This window comes from Andrena cerasifolii, chromosome 1 (assembly GCF_050908995.1).
Source record: "Andrena cerasifolii isolate SP2316 chromosome 1, iyAndCera1_principal, whole genome shotgun sequence".
Classification (NCBI taxonomy): domain Eukaryota; kingdom Metazoa; phylum Arthropoda; class Insecta; order Hymenoptera; family Andrenidae; genus Andrena; species Andrena cerasifolii.
The window spans coordinates 29,637,999-29,654,807 of record NC_135118.1 but is presented as its reverse complement, the minus strand read 5'-3'; the positions used below and the strand labels follow the sequence as shown (position 1 = coordinate 29,654,807).

The window sequence follows — 16,809 nt, the reverse complement described above, 5'->3', positions numbered from 1 at the left end:
GATCCCCGCCCGCCGGGACGGCGAACGCGCGTTCGATTTCCACGGCCCGAGTTTCGAAACCGTAGTTCCCGATGTTCTCCATGTGCCACGATTTAAATTATCGAGCGTTCGACACTCGATGCTATCTTCCAGCGCATCTAACGGCGGCTAGTAATTTTCGACGTTCATGAATATTATCGAACATTATAGCGCTGCGGGGAAAATAAGGACGCGGTAAGGCAATGTTGCACGATGCACGAAGCATTTCGGATCGGGAGTACATTATCCCACTTACGTGTCCTATTTGACCAGCAAACTGTTAAGCATCGATGCGCCGTAGAATCCGTAGATTAGGTGCATTACGAAATATTATTCCAGAAATGGGCGTGACTGAAAATCGAGATCGCGGATCGATACACATATAAGTGTATCTAATCGTAACGAAAGAGAATAACATTAGGCCCACTTTTCCGCGGAAATTATCCTCCATATCGGAACTGATCGATATCGTTCGATTTTTCGATTTCCTCAGTGCGAACCATGTAGAACGAGTGTCGATTCTGCGTGACAGCATACAAGCCACAGTATTATCGAACGTCACCGCATCTACAATCTAAGTACACGCAATAAAACAGTTACCCTCCTAAGAACTATTATTAAAAAATGATGCATTACTCGTTCCCTGATTATAAGGAAATCATCGATTGATCACCTCATAGAAAATATCCTTCCGAGTATATATTTAAACAAAGAATACTAAACATAAGATTCAACTCCGAATCCCTATATTATTCCTACATTCATTTTACCCGGTTCTTCTCCCGAGTTTAGTAATTATACCGAACTATCATACACCTCTGTGGCTCTACACTCATTCGCAGACATCGAAATTTTTCCAATAAACCTCGGGTGACAAACACTCGAGTCCCCATTGGAAGCTACAACGATACGATTTATGACCATTTCTAATTTAAAATCAGTCTTGGTTACAATTGACTCTCACTGTACAACATAATCGAGCGGCGTAGCGCGCGTGCGAGGGCGTGCAGGGAGGGGGTTACCGAGCTGGAGGGCAGAGGTAACCGCGCGCGTTCCGCCGCGGCGCTCAGTCGGTGGTTGCTCGGGAGAAACGGGCGCGTCCACGAATTGCGGGATAACGCGATGGAGGCTGCGTTAATCGCGACGAGCGAGTGATACACGGTGTCTCGTTTGCCCTGGATTCCGTGTCCCGCGTGTCCCCTTTCGCGCGCGGCCTCCCCCCCTCTATAACCTCTCCGCGGCTCCACGGCTCGGTGCCTTCTTCTCCGGTGTGCGTGCGTGTGTGCCACCAGCGACGGCTCGCGTTCCGTTTCGGCATCTCGGCGTCAGAGAGAGAGAGTGAGAAAGGGGGCGGAAAAGAAACCGAGAGAAAGGAAGGGACAGTGCAACGTGAGGGACAAAGGGAATAGTCGCGCAACGAACGAGAAAATGTCGTCCACGTAGTCGTCGAGGCGAAGGGGATCGGAGAGAGAGGCAGGTCGAACACGGTGCAGTGGTGTTACCCCGGAGTCGTTGGTACGCGCAGCCTTTTGGTGTTGCTGGCTGACTTTGATGCCTGCTTTGCTATTGCTGTTGCTGCCGCCGCCGTCGAACCGCCCGCCCGACGTTGCTGCAGCAGTTGCTAGCGATGCGAAATGAAAGAGAAAAAAAGAGAGAGAGAGAGATGATAATATGTGTTTTGTTTTGAGAGGGAGGGAGAGAGAGAAAGAAAGAAAGAAATTGTAGCCTTCATTGTTTCGTCGTTGCCGTCATCGTGTCCTGGTCGTCGTTGGTCGTCGTCTTATTGTATAAAAACCGCCCTATCTCGATGCGCGTTCTCCCAACGTGAAAGGAAAAGAGAATGAGAATGAGGGAAAATAATAAATGTGACGTGCCCGTCGGCCACCAGCCAGCCTTTTAATTTTTTTACGCGCTTCATTCGCCCTTTCTTTTTAGGAGTTACTCAGTAGGTAGACGGTCTGTCGTCGAGTCGTGTTCATCGTGGGGTCCTGTCGGTCCTACGATCTGTGTTCTTTTTTTTTTTTTTTTACTTTTCTAGGACTTCACGTTACTTGGCTTTGCGTAATCCTATTTTTTACCTGCTTCGTGCACGCACGTATCATTGCATGAGTCGGTGTGCCGTCGGTGGAAGAGATACGGTAAACTCCGCGACGCACGATATATGTACACGCTCGGTTGGTATGTTGCGCGTTTTACGCATCTGCGAGTCAAAATCACAGGAGTGTTCCCCTCTATGTATTCGATACCCGGTCGCACTCGGTCGGTTACTTTCGGTTTACCGAGGTTCGCGACAATGGGATCGCTTCGTCTCTCCGTTATAATTCGTCTGTTCCCTGTCTTAGCGCCTCGTTTAATGACACGGTTTCGCCGAATCTCTTCCACCATCGGTGCACGTTTGTTTGCTGCCCTGGTACATGGGCGTACTCGGTAACTGCCGCTGATCGCTTGCTTCTTTACAGTGATACATTTCTTTTACTCGACTGGTACGTTCCTAGGGTCGAGTCGGAATTATGAGAGCTTGAAGGAACGCAGGATATACCAGAGAGTCGTGGCTTTAATATTGTTTCGCGAAGAGATGCCGAAAGTTTCGATGTGTGCTTTGTTTACGTTTCCCGTTTTACGTGGCTCTTACGTAAGAACTGACCACTTACAACAAAAATGATAGTCGAGGGGTTGCGGCGTAGATCAAAGGGCAGAGCGACGCGGAGGGGTGGGGGCGGCTCGAGAGAGAGGGATAGGTAGCGGAAGGGTGCTCTCTAGGCAGAGAGAGGTGAGAAAAGGAGGGAGGATGGGAAGGGATAACTAGAACGTGTCGCAGCGAAAAACAAAGAGGGAGAGACGAGGGTTTTTCGATTTGTTATATTTGTGTCGGAACCTCTTGACCCATTGGCGGGTCAAGGAGCAGAACGGAAAGATGCCAATGCGGAGATCTTTTCGTGAAGTACGATTCGAACGTTGGGGTAAAAAAATGGACACTTGGGCAGGTTATTCATAGGAGATACTTTAATCGCTAATAATTTCACCAGTTAGCATAATACACGCATACAGACGTGAATGAACTTACAAGTGTAAAAGATCTGTTAATAATAACAATTGGCGAATATTGCCTAGCTTTTTTGTTCTTTCTTAATAAACGTTCCATTCGAGAAAGGTGTTGACCAAGTATATTCAGTTGTATTCGACAACAATTGATGTTGGTAATGTAGATAACTTTCTCTTAGGTTGCTTTCTAATCGTTCAAGAAAAGGAAACGCCATTGGAATTGTTTTCAAGTTTATATTAATTTTCTAATTCATTCTATCCCTTGTCCCCACAATTACTGTACATATCATCAATGTAGCACACCCTTATCTTCAATAATTAGATACAGATCATAACTATAGACGTTAGTATCTTCCACACCTTTCAACTATCGTGTCGGATACTTTAGGCTTGTTAGAAATAGACCGAGACGTACGTCTCGCCTCTGCTATTACCGCGAAAACTAACTCTATGGCTTTTGTTGACTGCGAAAACGAAACGAGATAAAGCAAACTATAGACGATTCTCGTGCTCTGTGCCGAAGGTAGCGTAGCGTATAGTTGTATACATCGCTGCTACGTGTCGCTCAGTACGCGTACGAAGATATTGCTGTATATAAGAAGCTTCTCACGTGCTTTCCGCTGTTAATACCTAGTTGCGTAGAATTAGAATGACGGCCGCCGATAGCGGGCGGATTTCCGTCATGTTTCTTGCCTTTCCAGAGGAAAAATAAAAGAAAGACAGGAAGACGATGCGAAGGGTGCTAAGCTCGTAACAGAAAGAACGCCTGGCCCGCAGGCGTTAAACCGGGAGAAGGAGGTGTATTATCGGGGCGCTGAGCGATGTACGCAGCTGCGGGTGGCGCCAGTATAGCGAACAGGAGGAAGCAGAAACGGCTGCAGCTGAACAAACGCGTCGCCGAGGGCACGGTCCCGTCGCGGCTCAAGGCGGTTCCGGCTTCTCAGCACCACTACCACCAACACCAACACCAGCACCACCACCATCCGAACAAGTTCGCTCGTACGCACGTTGTTCCGCCATCTTCCACACCACAGCCACAACCACCGTCATCTGCATTCCATCCGAGCATCGATCGACGGCGTCATGTTGAGAAGTGTCAGCAAGTCGCACCTGTCTCTCCGATCCAATTCCCGATATCACCGCCGCCCCTGTCCCTTGAATCGCCCAGCTCGGTTACTTGCGCCGCCAAGTCCAATAACTTCCCGTTCCCACCACCATCGATCCTCGATCTCCGAGTCTCGCCATCTTCTTCGGAGCTACAGGTGGGTAGATTAATTCAGGAGTAATTCTAATTTGCTCTAGGATCGTTTCCACTGTCTTTTGTCTATATATATATATATATATACATATATAGATCTGTTTTCTCTTCTTTCTCTATCACGTTAGTTGCTCTTGCTAGGTCTTTACCCTATCATGTATTACTCGCAGCCCTTGTTCGAGTATTTTTGATTAATCCTCGTTGCACTCTGCACCTTCTCTCGCTGGCACACACACACACACACCTTTTAATTATATATTAGGAAACACACCATCGATCGGCTGTCTGGTGGCATATGATAAACCCGCGATAACGCATCCTCGAACAGCCCCCCAGGTTCGTCAGCTGGTTATCAATAAATTTGTTAATTTCTAGTCATTAATGTGTTCGCTGCTGGTTCCTACCAGCGGATACGAGCGTCGACTAGCGCTGGAGGCAGACAGTGCGATGTTAGGAGTAAGTCGGTAGTGCCTGGTACAGAGCGGGATTGAGAGATCTCCGTGGCGGAACTGCACAGTGTGGTTTATGATCGTTTGCTCGGGGCAGAGAAGGCAAGCGGAAAAAAGTTCAAGTTGTACGGTGCATAAAAGGAAAGTGGAAAGGAGAAAGAGGAGGCGGAGAAGGACGGTCGGGATCTTAACGATCGATAGAACAGGCAAATGAATGAGCGGAATGCAGGCTGCTTTATTAATTAGAAGGGAGAAGCAACGGTTACGGGGGGGTAAGGTGGTGAACTTTAGAGAATTACCCTCCAACTTGGCCACCAGACTTATTCCGCCGCTTCCACGATATCCCCCACGATCTTATGTTTACGGGGTAAGTATCAAATCATTCCAAATATCGTGTATCCTCGACGATAAGCTATTGGCACCAATGGGTAATTGTTATTCTTCCCTAGCTGATCGCCTTTTGCATCAACCTTTATATATACCTCTTTTCGAGAGCAGAAGTTCATAACGTAGGGTATTCTTGGTGTCTTTTCCCCTTTTGCTTTGTCTTATCAGGACTGACTAACTGGTGGCTCGCGAGCCACCGGGGGCACCTCCGCCTTGCTGCCACGCTGAACGGCCCCCTCCATACCAGACTCTGACGATCGCAGTCAAAACGAGAAGGAAAGAAGGAGGAATCGACTGCGATCGTCAGAGTTTGGCCGGTATGGAGGGGGGCCGTTCAGCGTGGCAGCAACGCGGTATCCCCGGTGTAGGGAATTTAATCCTGGGATCCCGGCTGTTTTTTGGATTCCATTTTTATATTTTTCAGTTGTACCTAAAGTAATTTACGTTTTTAAAAATTCTCGGGATAAGTTATAACTTGATATATCAAATCCCGGGAGGTTTAGAACCCAAAAGACAGCCGGGATCTCGGGATTGAATTCCCTACCCCGGTGGCTCGCGAGCTACTACTTACAATTAGTCAACCCTGGTCTTATCATGGAACGTGTCAATGTTGTTTATATCCTTATGCACCAACTTTACTTGGTATCCCAAGAATCTGATCACCGAGAAACTTTAGGAGGACTGTAATGTACAAAGAATATGTTATTTATAAGCCAACTGCTAAAGGATTAATAGAAACTTATTTAGAATTGAACTAGAACGAACGTAACAAATGATTGTGTGATTTTACATCTTAGAAAGTGCATATATTAATCCGTTTAAATGTAAGATTCGTGTTTTAACTGCGCAACGGTAAACCTGAGATTAAATCGCATCGTAATGCGACAGATTATAACTTTACAACATACGGTACACGATACTCTGTGTTCAAAGATTAACGGCTGTTAATGATTGTCGCCGACTATATTTAATCAATCCTTCGTTCTCGATCGGAATGCAATGATTACAGTGTACTTGCGTAAAGAAATTCTACGATACATGTACGTATAAATGTATATACATGTTTTGATTGGTCCATGTACACAGATTTTTCTACTTTCTTTTTAGTACATGCATGCATGTTTTTTTTTATCTTATCATTTATGTGCTGAGTAACGAGGAGAGAAAACATTAATTACGAGTGCATTATAATATATAGTAAAGAAACTAGAAAATGTTTCGAATGATAGAGAAAGATGCAAATTACATAATCACGAGTCCTTTTTGTTTTATATTTGTTTGTATCTTACGCAACAGTTCGATTGATATTTACAGTAGAGCGATAAGAGTCTGAGCAGTACTTAACATTCGTAGACTGTCCACACTAGACTCATTAAATAGACATTGAAACAGTGAATGACGATAATTATAGCCGCCGCGCTCGTAAACAGTGATACCTCAATGTAGAATAATTTCAGTGCGGTGGAGGACCCGGCAAAGCAGCATGGCAAGGATGCAGCCGACCTTCTCCCCTTCCTTTGTCTCCAATGTCACCTCATGGATGCCGAGGGGATGGCTACAAGACAAAGCAATGCGAGGCTCATCGACGATGGATGAAACGGAACAGGGTAACACCTATTAACACAATCATATAAATCTCCGTTCCTCTATGAAACAACAATTGAACTATCGATACCTGTTAGTAGGAGGACTAGGCCGGTTCTAACCCAAGTTTGAGTTTCGAGGAAGGGGGAAATCCAAATTTGAATTTGAAAATTTTCGAAATTATCTATCAAACGTGTTTCGTACCACTTGGAACGTGTATTGAACAGATAGACGTTCAATACACGTTCAGAGCGGTGCGATAGACGTTCGATATACGTTCAAAGTGGTACGATAGACGTTTGATAAATAATTTGGAAAATTTTCAAATCGAAATTTGGATTTTCGTCTCCCTGAAAACTGAAATTTGTGTTAGAACCGGCCTAGTCCTACTACTTCTGTTTCCTTTCCGAGTACAGGGCGCTAGATAAAATACAGCCACCCTTTTCAGATAAGAGACGCAAGCTATTGCTATGGAAGCAGCGGAGAAGATGACGAAGAAGATGGAAGCAGCAGCGCGATTCGCCGCAGAGGGGAAGTCAGCGCGGCAGTGAATACCGTACTTTATGCGGGGCTTGGGACTACAGCGCTCGGATTAGTTATCTCGTTTGTCGGCACTGGAGAAAAAGGATTCCTCAGTCCGGAATTAAGGCTGGTGGGTCCTTCGCTACTGTGCGCCGGTTTACTGTGTTGTCTATTTCGGGTGCTGCTCTGCCTCTGTCTATGCCATTGCGGCCAATGCCGCTGGCGGTTCTGCCATGTATCATCCGACAAGAAGGAGAAAGCGAGGAAAACGGAGGCGCGTCCGGCTGGACCATTGCCCACCGCTTCGCTTCTGTCGCCGACGCAGCAACAGCCGCAGCAAATACAGCAGTCGGCCGCGTCGTCCAGCGGCCCAGGGTCCTCGTCAACAAAAGCACACGAGCTCCTACTATCTCCTGCCCAACTACCAGAGTGAAAACATCACGCTACGAACGTTTTCTACGAAAATCAATACGCCGATTAACTGCCGGTTCTTGTCCGAAATAGAAAAATACCTTACCCCCAATCGACTCGAGCCGTTTCTCGCAAAAACCGATCACAGCCTATGATTCTAGTTCGAATGCGAACTCTAGTGCTTAAAAATAATAGAAGAATAAACAATCGGCTACGTTTTTCTACCCCTATCGTGTTTGAAACAAGTAAAAAGTAATTGATCAACGAGCCTTCGATTGCCTCCTGGTTTATTTCCTTCCATGTTTCTCTTTTCTTTACAATGTTAATTTACCTAAGCTTAATATACCTTCCTCCCACAACATCTCGGAACGCGCATATGTGTACCCTAGTCTCGTGATACAAGATCAGCTTACCGTTCGAGCTGATGTTTACAGTCTTTCATAAAACGCGGTCACGCGTGGCAAAGTACATGCGACAGTCAGTGGGTAGCTGTTCGGTAAACTGCGTGTCCACGTCGAGTAATTTATATTATCGTCACTTTAACCAGCAATGATCAAGAAAGCTGGAACTGCATTTGATCAGTGGACGTGTAGCTGTATATGACTGGTGTGTCTGAGGCAGCCGCGCTTGACGCAGTCGCGGCGATAGCAAACAGCTGATCCTCGTATATAGCCCCTTGCGGCTCTGTTTTCCCGTTGCCGGCCGTCGCGCCGCTACCCGGAGGATTGTCCCCTTTCGTCGCCTCTCGGTATTTCTGTAGATACACCTTCAGTGGCTCCACGTAATTGTCGAAGCCGAGCGTAGTCATGGCGAATAGAATGTCTTCACCGTTAATAGTCTTGCGTTTCTCCATGTGACACCGGTCACTAGCCTCGGACGTAATAAACGATATGAATTCAGATACACATTCTTGAACACACTCGCGCGCATCTTTAGCTATCTTCCCCGCCTCTGGTATAGCTCTCTTCATGATCTTGGCGACGTTCGCTATTGGAAGGAATCGGTCCTGCTCCCGCAGTGGCCCAGGTCCGCTGCCACCCCCGGCGCCTTGCAGTGGGTCGCTCGCCCCGTGGTTGGAGTCGTCTGTGTTGTCAGGATCGTCTGTAAAACGAATACTGGCTTTGCATACCAGCTTAGCGAACTGTAGGAACACAAACCCAACGTTCACGTTCGACCGAGCTCCTCTGTAATGTTGCTCCGTTTGTCGTACTATTCTCATTTCGGACATAACTTGAGAGACGAGTGTGTCCTTTCGGTAGGAATAATTAATTCGCTACATTTTCTATCTGCAATTTAAAAAGAGAGTATCCAAAACAATCTCAACCCTACCGTCCATTTCGTCTGATTGTACGCTGATGTATGATGTTGCAACGCCGCTTCCACCGAGGAACGCAGTCGGGCCTAAAGGTCCTCCGTCATCGCCACTCTCGCCACTATTTTCCATCTCCAGCTTGGCTTACACTAAATACACCCACTCGATTACTTAAAATCCCCTTAACCTGTCCGTGGCTTTGTTTTCACCGTACTTTATTGCATTCTTCGGCATAAACAAGTTTACTGGTAGAAACATCGACATCACGGACCTTGCTGCTAGAAGCTTCTGCGCACAACTAGTGCCCCCACAATAAATAAGCAGAATTCACCTTAAGTTCACAATTATTTCCGACACATATTTGTCATTCGCTACGTTAATTCTATTTTCTTTTCAACGAAATACCTAATTTTTCCTCGCTACCTTAAACTGAAAAGTAAAAGAAGAAACGAAGAAGAAAGAATTCTAAAGGCATGGTCACAGATCACAAGAGACGCAATTGATTAAAGTGCAGTTTACAAAGCACACTCATAAACGAATCTCGCAAGTGGAATAACAATAATCGCGGTTTCCGTCGTGTGCGCATAAATGCGCGACAAGTAGTTTATTTAAAACTATCGAAATGGCTATGTCTAGCGTATTATTGATGCGAAAGGGCCTTTCGGTGAACGGTAAGCGAGCTTTCTTTATTTATAATATATGCCAATCGCGATTCATGTACACATCGTTTCGGTCCCGGAATTTATGTTAGAATTTCCAAATAATTTGCCTGGTGGACGATAGAAGTGTTAGCTGTATGCTACGCGTGATTGCGCTTATTTACGCAATTCCTGTTATACGTGTCTCGCATCGACGATAAATGTGCAGAGAATTATTTATAGTATACGATATCGCGAGCAGACAGAGCCTGTGTCTTCGAATCTCCGCAGCTTCGTAACCTCTGTTTCATTTTACAATATCTTCCGTTGATACAATGCCACCGATTTCGTATATTCGTTCATCTGCCGCCGATTGAACGAGAAAAACAGTGACAATTGACGATAAGTCGATGACATTGCGGTGATAGTAACACCGGTATGCGCCGGAGTAAGAGGTTATGTCACTGTTGTATTCAAGGAAGATTGATGACCCCTGCAGTGCCGCGTAGTATATCGTTCGGCTGAACAATGTCGCAAGTTCAGCAAAACTCGAAAAGCTTTATGAATACACTGGCTGATTACTTGACAGAAAACAAGTTCAAGGAAGCCTTAGATCTGTTCGAGGGAGATAATTATGATAATATCATTGAAGAGTCCTCGTGGGACATTGTGCAGATTGCATCGTCTTATCTCACCCACGAAAATGTAGATCGGAACGAAGAGGTAGTCGAATGTTGTACAGCGGTGTTGGGCGCCATCGCTGAGAAATGTAGTCCCGCGGAGACGATACTAGCATTTCTCGAGCAAATAGAAGGCCCGGAGGACGACGTGAAGTTTTGTAGAATTTTGAAGGTACTCGGTAAGAGCCTTTCTAGACTACCTGACAAAACAAAGGCGATAGAATGGTGCGTCAGTACGATAAGGTCTTACGTTGAAAGTCTGGTAGTACCGGAGAACGAATCCCAAGAGATCGCAACTGTTGCTACGAATAAGATTCGAAATGTTTACGTCATAATTATATCGTTTCTGGAGCCATTGATAGACGAAGCTGCATTGGAGAATGATATTTTAAAAAGCAATGCCATTTTAAGAGATTACCTTTTAAGCATTCTAATTTTCTTAATGGGAAAACCACTTTGCCATCTCCAAGAACAACAATTAGAATCAGATTTAAAGCAGCCCCTCCCTGAAAGAATTATAATGCTCGTGAGTCAAGTTACCGGAGATATGCTTTGGTTTTTAAACGTCATAGAAGAAAGAAGTAGAAAGAGTAATTCTAGAAAGAAGGCCACGGACGAAGAGAGTAGCAATCTCAAAGTAACTCTGTTCGAGTTGAACGAGAACATACCAGACTTGGCGTACGCTAACTTCTATTTCTATGTTATAACGAAAGTGGATTTCTGGGAGAAAGTTCCGCAGGTGTACGAGCCCCAATATATTTTCCACGCATGTACATATCTGATTATTAAACTGCTTCAAGAGCGAAAGAACGTTGTGGTCGAGAAAGGCTTGGTTCTTATGGATCACCTTTTAGGAAGAGTAACGAGATGCTCTCTGACGTCAGAATTACTGCAGCTGAATGTTTACTCAGAATTATTCAATGTACTTATAAAAGTGATGGTTCACTGCGATAGCGATAAAGAGCGTAAGAAAGCTTTGAGCATGTTTCAAGACTACATAGACGTGTTCGATATGCAGGCTAGATATTTCATTGTTTTACGTTTGTATCAAATTAGCGAGCATTCGGGTTTACTTAGCTTAACTACCGGGGTGTTCAAAGCCTCTATTATGGAATGCCTGCAAGCGACGCCTCCTGTTCCCCACTTTCTTGGTAACAATTTCAGATGCTTGTTGAAATTGGCTTGCAAGCTACCACACGGCAGTGCGTCAGACGTAGTGGAATTATCCGACGAGATAATTACTAGCTTGAACCTGTTAAGATTTCTATTTCTCAGGGACAAGCACAATCAAACTGAAATTTGGAATCTAGTAGACGGACTTGAGAATGATTATCTAAAGCCGTTGAGAGAGGGAATAAATTTGTGCAGAGCGCACTGGAAAGTGAAGATGAACGATTTAGAAGAGCAAAAGAAAACTCAGAAGATAAGCGATAATATAGAATTAGAAAAGAGGGACGCTGAAGTAGCGTTAACCGTGGGCGGAGAAAAATTGCCGGCAATGCCAGTTGCAGAAAAGATTGCATTTTGTCAGCAGGCAGTGAATGGACTCGACGTGATGGAAAGCATTTTGATTAGAGTTAATGAATGTATCGCCAGCAATCCTTTTAAGCAACATAATGCCATAGTTTTGGAATAAGAACTATGTTTCTATAAAATGTATATAATTTACCGTTAAATAAAATCGTTTCTTCCTTATGTTTTATTTCTTTCGATTATAGTCCCGACGTATTATTTTATAAAGGTATTTATAACTTACAAGGGGAGGACAACATGTGATAGACACCGATTTTGATGAGGCTTGGCACGATGGATCTATGTCGAAAATAAGTAAATAGGTATCCGAGTGTTTCTGCCAATGGGCTTTAATAATAGAGATATTTACATGGAAATTATTAAAAATTTCATAGTGGCGTTTTAGTGGGTAAAAATCCCACAACTACCTTGGCGCCCGTGGGGAATTCCCCTCTGGAGGCGTCAGGGTGCCTTTTGATGATATCTTCACGTTAAAAATATTTTTTTTTTTATAAATTCTTTTTTTTGACTTGGGGAAATCTTCAAAAGGCACCCCGACTCCTCCAGAGGGGAATCTCCGCTGGCGCCAGGGTAGTTGTGGGATTTTTACCCACCAAAACCCCACGGCCACTTTGAAATTTTTAATAATTTACATGTAAATATCTCTATTATTAAGGCCCATTGGCAGAAACGCTCGGACACCTATTTACTTATTTTCGACATAGATCCATCGTGCCAAGGCTCATCAAAGTCGATGTCTACCGCATGGTGTCCTCCCCTTGTTAGTCACAACTATAGTTGAAACATTTGTATCGTTTCAAACTGAATTTTGGTTTCAATAGGTATTAGAAGTTTGTGGACTTGTAGGGCATTGTACGCCGATCAAACCGAAAATTTTAGCACACAGCAATCGACTCAGGAGCAGAGTAAGGAGAGCGACGATGAGTACGAAAGAAATATTAAGGCAAAGATTCTTACCGCGTCTTTGAAGTTTGTTCATGATCTGGGATGGAGCCAGCAAGCCATCAGTGCTGGTAATTTGTAATAATTTTTCAGTTAAGTAGACTGATCAGGACGAATCTTTTATTCGAACAAGTAGATATATTTAAGGTGTAGTAAACTCAAATACTTTTAACTTTCATTTCGTGGCATAATAATTTTATGTTCTCAACGTGCAAATATGTTTAATGAAAAGTTATGTACCAAAGGTGCCGAATCAATTGGATACCCTGGCGTGATTCACGGACTATTCCCCAATCGGGGAGCGGATTTGGTTCAGTACTTCTACTTGAGTTGTAACAATAAGTTAAATAAGATCCTTAAGGAAGAAGCTGGTATTGTTCAAGAGGGTCCTACTAAAGAGAAGAAGACGATGGAGTCACAAGTATACAATGCTGTGGAGACAAGGCTCCGAATGGTGATCCCGTACAAGAAGACGTGGCCTCAAGCGTTAGCCCTCATGACGCTTCCACCGAACGTACCAAAGTCGCTAGCCAATTTGCTGACTTTGGTAGACGATATTTGCTATTACGCTGGTGACAGATCGGTCGATGTAAGGATGACAAATACAGCTCTGATTTAGATGTGGGCTTTGAAATGACTTGTATTGAAACCTTCTTAATTAGATTAACTGGTACACTAGAAGAGTAGTGTTAGCAGGCATTTACAAAACGACAGAGCTATACATGCTACAAGATACCAGCGAAGATCATAAACACACGTGGAAGTTCTTGGAGAGGCGAATAAAAGATACGACGCAAATTCATGCGCTCCTTTCAGCAACTTCCGACATGCCCTTACCGGAACAAGCTTTGAACCGCGCTACTGAAGCAGCTAGTGCAGCTTTCACTACGGTAAGCCTTTCGAACTTGAAGTACGAAATTTGCGGTGTGTAAGCCGAATCTCTATTCCACGTAATCCTTTCATCTAATTTGTTTATTTGTTTGTCAGGCACGTAATATACTTGGATTGAACTGGAATAGGTAAAGCAAATACAAGACGAAAGAAAAATAAATTATAGACAATTCATAGAGAAAAAGCAATCGAAGTTGTTTTCGGATTCGTTTACCATAAATGAAAGTATCGTTTAAGGAATACATGCATATACCTTTATACCATGGTAACATCTAAAAAGAAAAACGATGTTAAGTAGAATTAGCGATCGTGGCTAATTTATTTAGTATTATACTTTAACAAGGTCTGTACATTTTTCTTAGGTCTAACAATGAGCATTTCAATCTTTCTATAAAAATGCTCGTGTCTCATCTTTTACCATTTCGCAGAATCTTTATGTAAAAACTATTTTCCTATAATACAAAAGTTTCAATTCCTTCAAATTCATATCACTCGCAGTGCGCTCCGTATTATCATAGATATGTTACGAAAGATATTCTCTTCTTTCCGTTTTACCTCGTATTAATAATGCGCTTCCTCTATGTATCCTTTGATAGTCGTCGGTAAAGGCAGTTTATGAATATTGTCCACTCTAGTATTCTGACGAATGACAAAACGGCAGAGGTATTGCAAACTGCGGACTTGAGTGAACCTGCTTACTGGCTTGGTTAGTCTGACTGGGAAAGCTGGCTGACCTGGATACCTGGGTCGTGAATAACAAAACACAGCTGACTGGCTGAAATTCATCGAGAAGTCGATTAGATCGGCTACTGAGCTGAACACTTCGCTTTCACTTTGGTTGCACAGAGAGAATAAACCACGACTGTGCTCCATGCGAGCATGGAGTAGCTTGCCAGACGATTTGAAACTAAGCGTCAGGAGATACCTAGAGAAGAAATAGCATTGAAAGTCCTCTGCGCTGTAAACTATGGTAATTATTTAGAAGTTTTCCATCATCACCGATTTCAATGATCTTCGGATATGTTGTCGGGGACATGATTCTGAACAACCTGTTCCTATACATGTTACCGCCGCTCGACCTTCGTTTCCGAGATATTCGCGAAAAACTGTTTATTTATTCCGACGCAACGCATTCCACTTTCCAACTTGTCCCGGGTATTAGTTGGGGCTAGATTAGCGCGGGAGGGCGCGCGCCCGCTCGCGGGCGCGTAAAGCACGATAGCGAACCGATATGAGTCGGGATGTTAACGGGCATCCGCAAGTTTCTGGTTCAAATCTCTAAACTCATATCAGTTCGCTATCATGCTTTACGCACCCCTCGCACTAATTTAGCCCCAACCAATACTAATAAACTTAATATAGATTAAAATTGCCCTTTCATTTATTACCAAACTTGTTGACAAATCAGAGATTGGTCAACTCGAACCTTTTAGTTTACCCGGTATACACGTTGCCTGCCGGTCACCGCGACGATGAGCGCGGATGAGCGGCGGTCTCGTGCTGCGCATGTAGCACAATGCAGTAGCAACACTTCTTTGCGAATATCTCGGAAACTATTGCCGTGCGGCGGTAACATGTATAGGAAAAAGTTGCTCAGAATCTTAATCTTGATAACATATCCAAAGATCATTGAAATCGGTGAGGATGAAAAGCTTCTAAATAATTACCTAAACTATTGCTTCTCGCATTAGCACAAGGCATACCTATCGTCCGAAGAGTCCCTGACCAAGAACGCGCCATCAGGTTCCGATATCAGTTTGGCATCAGCTTCGCTTCCCGAAATCGGTCCCCAATACCATCCATAATTGCTTAGCTTAAGCAGCTCCTCTGTAAGGCTTGCCTTCACTTTGTTTTCATTGTTTATCGTTTCATAAGCTTCCGTATTTTCCTGACTATTTCCAATCCGATGCTCCGTTCCTTCATTTTCTACCATAGAATTATGATTCGATTGCTGCTCTTCGTTGTTGGAGCACGACTGATACGTGATAGGAACATGTTCGCTATTACTGTCCGTTTGAACCTCGTTAACATTCTCTGAATTAATTGTTCCCACATTGCTTTCAGAGTTAGAACAATTCTCTAACCATTCGTTCTGGCTCTCCGAAACCCATTCGCTTTGCGAACACGTCTCCGTGGAAGCTGAGGTCTCGTTGTTACTCAAATAGACAGAAGTGTCGACAATACCGTCGCACCTCGATTCTGACGAATCGGCCTCTTCCATGGAAATTGTAGGTCCGTCGTCTTGAAGCACCAATGAATCACAGTTCGTATCATCCTGCGGGCTGGAAGCTTGAGTCTCGTTCACCTGTGGGAAAGTCATTTAGAGACGGAGCATCAACGACACCTTTCTACGCTTACTTTTTGCTTCGGTTTGCATATCGCTAGCTTCCTGGCTTGCATGTGCCTTTTAATGTTCTTAAAGAAATTGAACGATGTCTTGCTGGGCAGAGCATTCTTGGCTTTGCAGTCGACGATCCTGACTTCCACCAAGTCCTCTCGTCTTTGTTGGCCCTCCTCTGTTTTTAGCGCGCTCCCACGTCGCGAGTCGCCCCTCCAAAGGAAATCGAAGGTTCTGGCAGCCACTTTGCGCGGTTTCGGGCTCTGCTTCGGCGGTTTCCCTGGACCGGGGGGTGTAGCGGTGGTCAGGTCCTCCGACGTCTGACTTATCATATTCAAATGCCGTGGCACCCCTTCAAACTGGCTCCGTGTCGAGTAAAGGGTCCGCTACCACTATCTTATCAACAATTATTTCACACGCCATCTACTCCTTATCCTGTTCTCTCCCCGCGAGTACCATATTTTTTCACGGATCTGAAAACTCTCATCGCAGCTTATCGCTTCACGATCGTCCATCCGAATTACCTTCGCACTGACTATAAACGCAGCGAATGTTTTTGTGTACTTCCGTAAACCTGACCGAGACCATTCCTTGTTGCTGCTTCGAAACCTCTCTGTCACTACCAACTTCACCCCAGATCACTCCAGATGTTCCTAACATACAGAGTGTCCCATCGGAAGAAATTATCTCGACTACCTTATTTAGTAATGACACTGCAGAAGATATTTCAGCGGCGATTATTCTTTAAACTTTACAGTAGACGCATTTAAGTTTAGGAGATTCTTAGAAAGGAAGAAGTACTTA

At 44.4% G+C, this 16,809-nt stretch overlaps 5 protein-coding genes across 6 annotated transcripts; 3 read left to right on the top strand and 2 right to left on the bottom strand.

Moving 5' to 3' along the window:
* Nucleotides 1-1,076: 1,076 nt before the first annotated feature.
* On the top strand, nt 1,077-7,939 carry LOC143374758 (uncharacterized). The gene is made up of 4 exons (XM_076823176.1): nt 1,077-1,533; nt 3,762-4,322; nt 6,612-6,761; nt 7,187-7,939. The coding sequence occupies exons 2-4, from the start codon at nt 3,882-3,884 to the stop codon at nt 7,691-7,693; spliced, it is 1,098 nt and encodes a 365-aa protein (XP_076679291.1). The 5' UTR covers nt 1,077-1,533; nt 3,762-3,881; the 3' UTR covers nt 7,694-7,939.
* Nucleotides 7,712-9,340, bottom strand: Nf-yb (nuclear factor Y-box B). The gene is made up of 3 exons (XM_076823203.1): nt 9,198-9,340; nt 9,001-9,132; nt 7,712-8,772 (listed from the first exon to the last, which is right to left on the bottom strand). The coding sequence occupies exons 2-3, from the start codon at nt 9,113-9,115 to the stop codon at nt 8,225-8,227; spliced, it is 663 nt and encodes a 220-aa protein (XP_076679318.1). The 5' UTR covers nt 9,116-9,132; nt 9,198-9,340; the 3' UTR covers nt 7,712-8,224.
* Nucleotides 9,341-9,433: 93 nt separating this feature from the next.
* On the top strand, nt 9,434-14,153 carry Coq9 (ubiquinone biosynthesis protein COQ9, mitochondrial). Of its 2 annotated transcripts, XR_013086741.1 has the most exons (6): nt 9,434-9,654; nt 12,656-12,847; nt 13,022-13,365; nt 13,439-13,666; nt 13,764-13,932; nt 14,030-14,153. XR_013086741.1 is itself a non-coding variant. In XM_076823189.1 (5 exons), the coding sequence occupies exons 1-5, from the start codon at nt 9,606-9,608 to the stop codon at nt 13,797-13,799; spliced, it is 849 nt and encodes a 282-aa protein (XP_076679304.1). In that variant the 5' UTR covers nt 9,434-9,605; the 3' UTR covers nt 13,800-14,153. The 2 variants fall into 2 exon arrangements, 1 of the variants encoding a protein (XP_076679304.1); XM_076823189.1 differs by having other exon boundaries at nt 13,764-14,153.
* Nucleotides 9,661-11,996, top strand: LOC143374737 (glomulin). The gene has a single exon (XM_076823128.1). The coding sequence runs from the start codon at nt 10,150-10,152 to the stop codon at nt 11,935-11,937; it is 1,788 nt and encodes a 595-aa protein (XP_076679243.1). The 5' UTR covers nt 9,661-10,149; the 3' UTR covers nt 11,938-11,996.
* LOC143374749 (uncharacterized) lies at nt 13,958-16,806 on the bottom strand. The gene is made up of 3 exons (XM_076823163.1): nt 16,026-16,806; nt 15,371-15,972; nt 13,958-14,592 (listed from the first exon to the last, which is right to left on the bottom strand). The coding sequence occupies exons 1-3, from the start codon at nt 16,335-16,337 to the stop codon at nt 14,229-14,231; spliced, it is 1,278 nt and encodes a 425-aa protein (XP_076679278.1). The 5' UTR covers nt 16,338-16,806; the 3' UTR covers nt 13,958-14,228.
* Nucleotides 16,807-16,809: the final 3 nt, after the last annotated feature.